Source organism: Salvelinus namaycush, chromosome 4 (genome assembly GCF_016432855.1).
Source record: "Salvelinus namaycush isolate Seneca chromosome 4, SaNama_1.0, whole genome shotgun sequence".
NCBI classification, from domain to species: domain Eukaryota; kingdom Metazoa; phylum Chordata; class Actinopteri; order Salmoniformes; family Salmonidae; genus Salvelinus; species Salvelinus namaycush.
This window is the reverse complement of record NC_052310.1, coordinates 83,786,372-83,787,911: the sequence shown is the minus strand read 5'-3', so window position 1 is coordinate 83,787,911 and position 1,540 is coordinate 83,786,372. Positions and strand designations below refer to the sequence as shown.

General features: G+C 49.0%; 1 protein-coding gene across 1 annotated transcript in view; it reads right to left on the bottom strand.

The window, feature by feature from the left end:
• LOC120046032 (UTP--glucose-1-phosphate uridylyltransferase-like) overlaps positions 1-93 on the bottom strand; it is a 20,950-nt gene extending 20,857 nt beyond the window's left edge. The window contains exon 1 of the mRNA XM_038990944.1: positions 85-93. Within this exon, the coding sequence (XP_038846872.1) occupies positions 85-93 (9 nt within the window). The remainder of the gene's footprint in view (positions 1-84) is intronic.
• Positions 94-1,540: the final 1,447 nt, after the last annotated feature.

Below are 1,540 nucleotides of genomic sequence, written 5' to 3'. Positions count from 1 at the left end.
CCCTCCTCTTCACCCCCTCTCCTCGTCGCTCTTCCTCTCTCTACGTAAGAATCCGCCCCATCTCCTCCTCCTCTCGGATCTTACAAGCCACATCGCCTTCAGCTCTCCCCCTTCCCCCGGCTACGCTTCCGGCGGCCGACCGGAACGGCCTGTGAACGCTCAACACCACATTCGAATAGATAGCCACCCTGCGCAGCCACGACAGAAATAGAGCGCATCGCCAACTGTCGCGCCGCCACCGAGCATGGCGTACCAGCTGTACTAGATGCAGAGATCTACGCAAGTAAGGCGCTCTTCTGCCTCCTACCTTTTTTCCTGGCCTGTAGAGAACAGATAATGTGGTAGCAGGCCTGTAGAGAACAGATAATGTGGTAGCAGGTCTGTAGAGAACAGATAATGTGGTAGCAGGCCTGTAGAGAACAGATAATGTGGTAGCAGGCCTGTAGAGAACAGATAATGTGGTAGCTGTCCTGTAGAGAGAAGATAATGTGGGAGCAGGCCTGTAGAGAACAGATACTGTGGTAGCAGGCCTGTAGAGAACAGATAATGTGGTAGCAGGTCTGTAGAGAACAGATAATGTGGTAGCATGCCTGTAGAGAACAGGTAATGTGGCAGGACGTCTGTAGAGAACAGGTCATGTGGTAGCAGGTCTGTAGAGAGCAGATAATGTGGTAGCAGGTCTGTAGAGAACAGGTAATGTGGTAGGAGGCCTGTAGAGAACAGGTAATGTGGTAGGAGGTCTGTAGAGAACAGGTAATGTGGTAGCAGGTCTGTAGAGAACAGGTAATGTGGTAGGAGGTCTGTAGAGAACAGGTAATGTGGTGCTGGCCTGTAGAGAACAGGTAATGTGGTACAGGTCTGTAGAGAAACAGGTATAATGTGGTAGCAGGTCTGTAGAGAACAGGTAATGTGGTAGGATGCCTGTAGAGAACAGGTAATGTGGCAGGACGTCTGTAGAGAACAGGTAATGTGGGAGCAGGCCTGTAGAGAACAGATAATGTGGTAGCAGGTCTGTAGAGAACAGATAATGTAGGATAATGTGGTAGCAGGTCTGTAGAGAAAAGGTAATGTGGCAGGATGTCTGTAGAGAACAGGTAATGTGGTAGCAGGTCTGTAGAGAACAGGTAATGTGGGAGCAGGCCTGTAGAGAACAGGTAATGTGGTAGCAGGTCTGTAGAGAACATATAATGTGGTAGCAGGTCTGTAGAGAACATGTAATGTGGTAGCATGCCTGTAGAGAACAGGTAATGTGGTAGGAGGCCTGTAGAGAACAGGTAATGTGGTAGGAGGCCTGTAGAGAAGAGGTAATGTGGTAGCAGGCCTGTAGAGAACATATAATGTGGTAGCAGGTCTGTAGAGAACAGGTAATGTGGTAGGAGGCCTGTAGAGAACAGATAATGTGGTAGCAGTCCTGTAGAGAACAGATAATGTGGTAGCTGAACTGTAGAGAACAGGTAATGTGGTAGGAGACCTGTAGAGAACAGGTAATGTGGTTGCAGGCCTGTAGAGAACAGATAATGTGGTAGCTGAACTGTAGAGA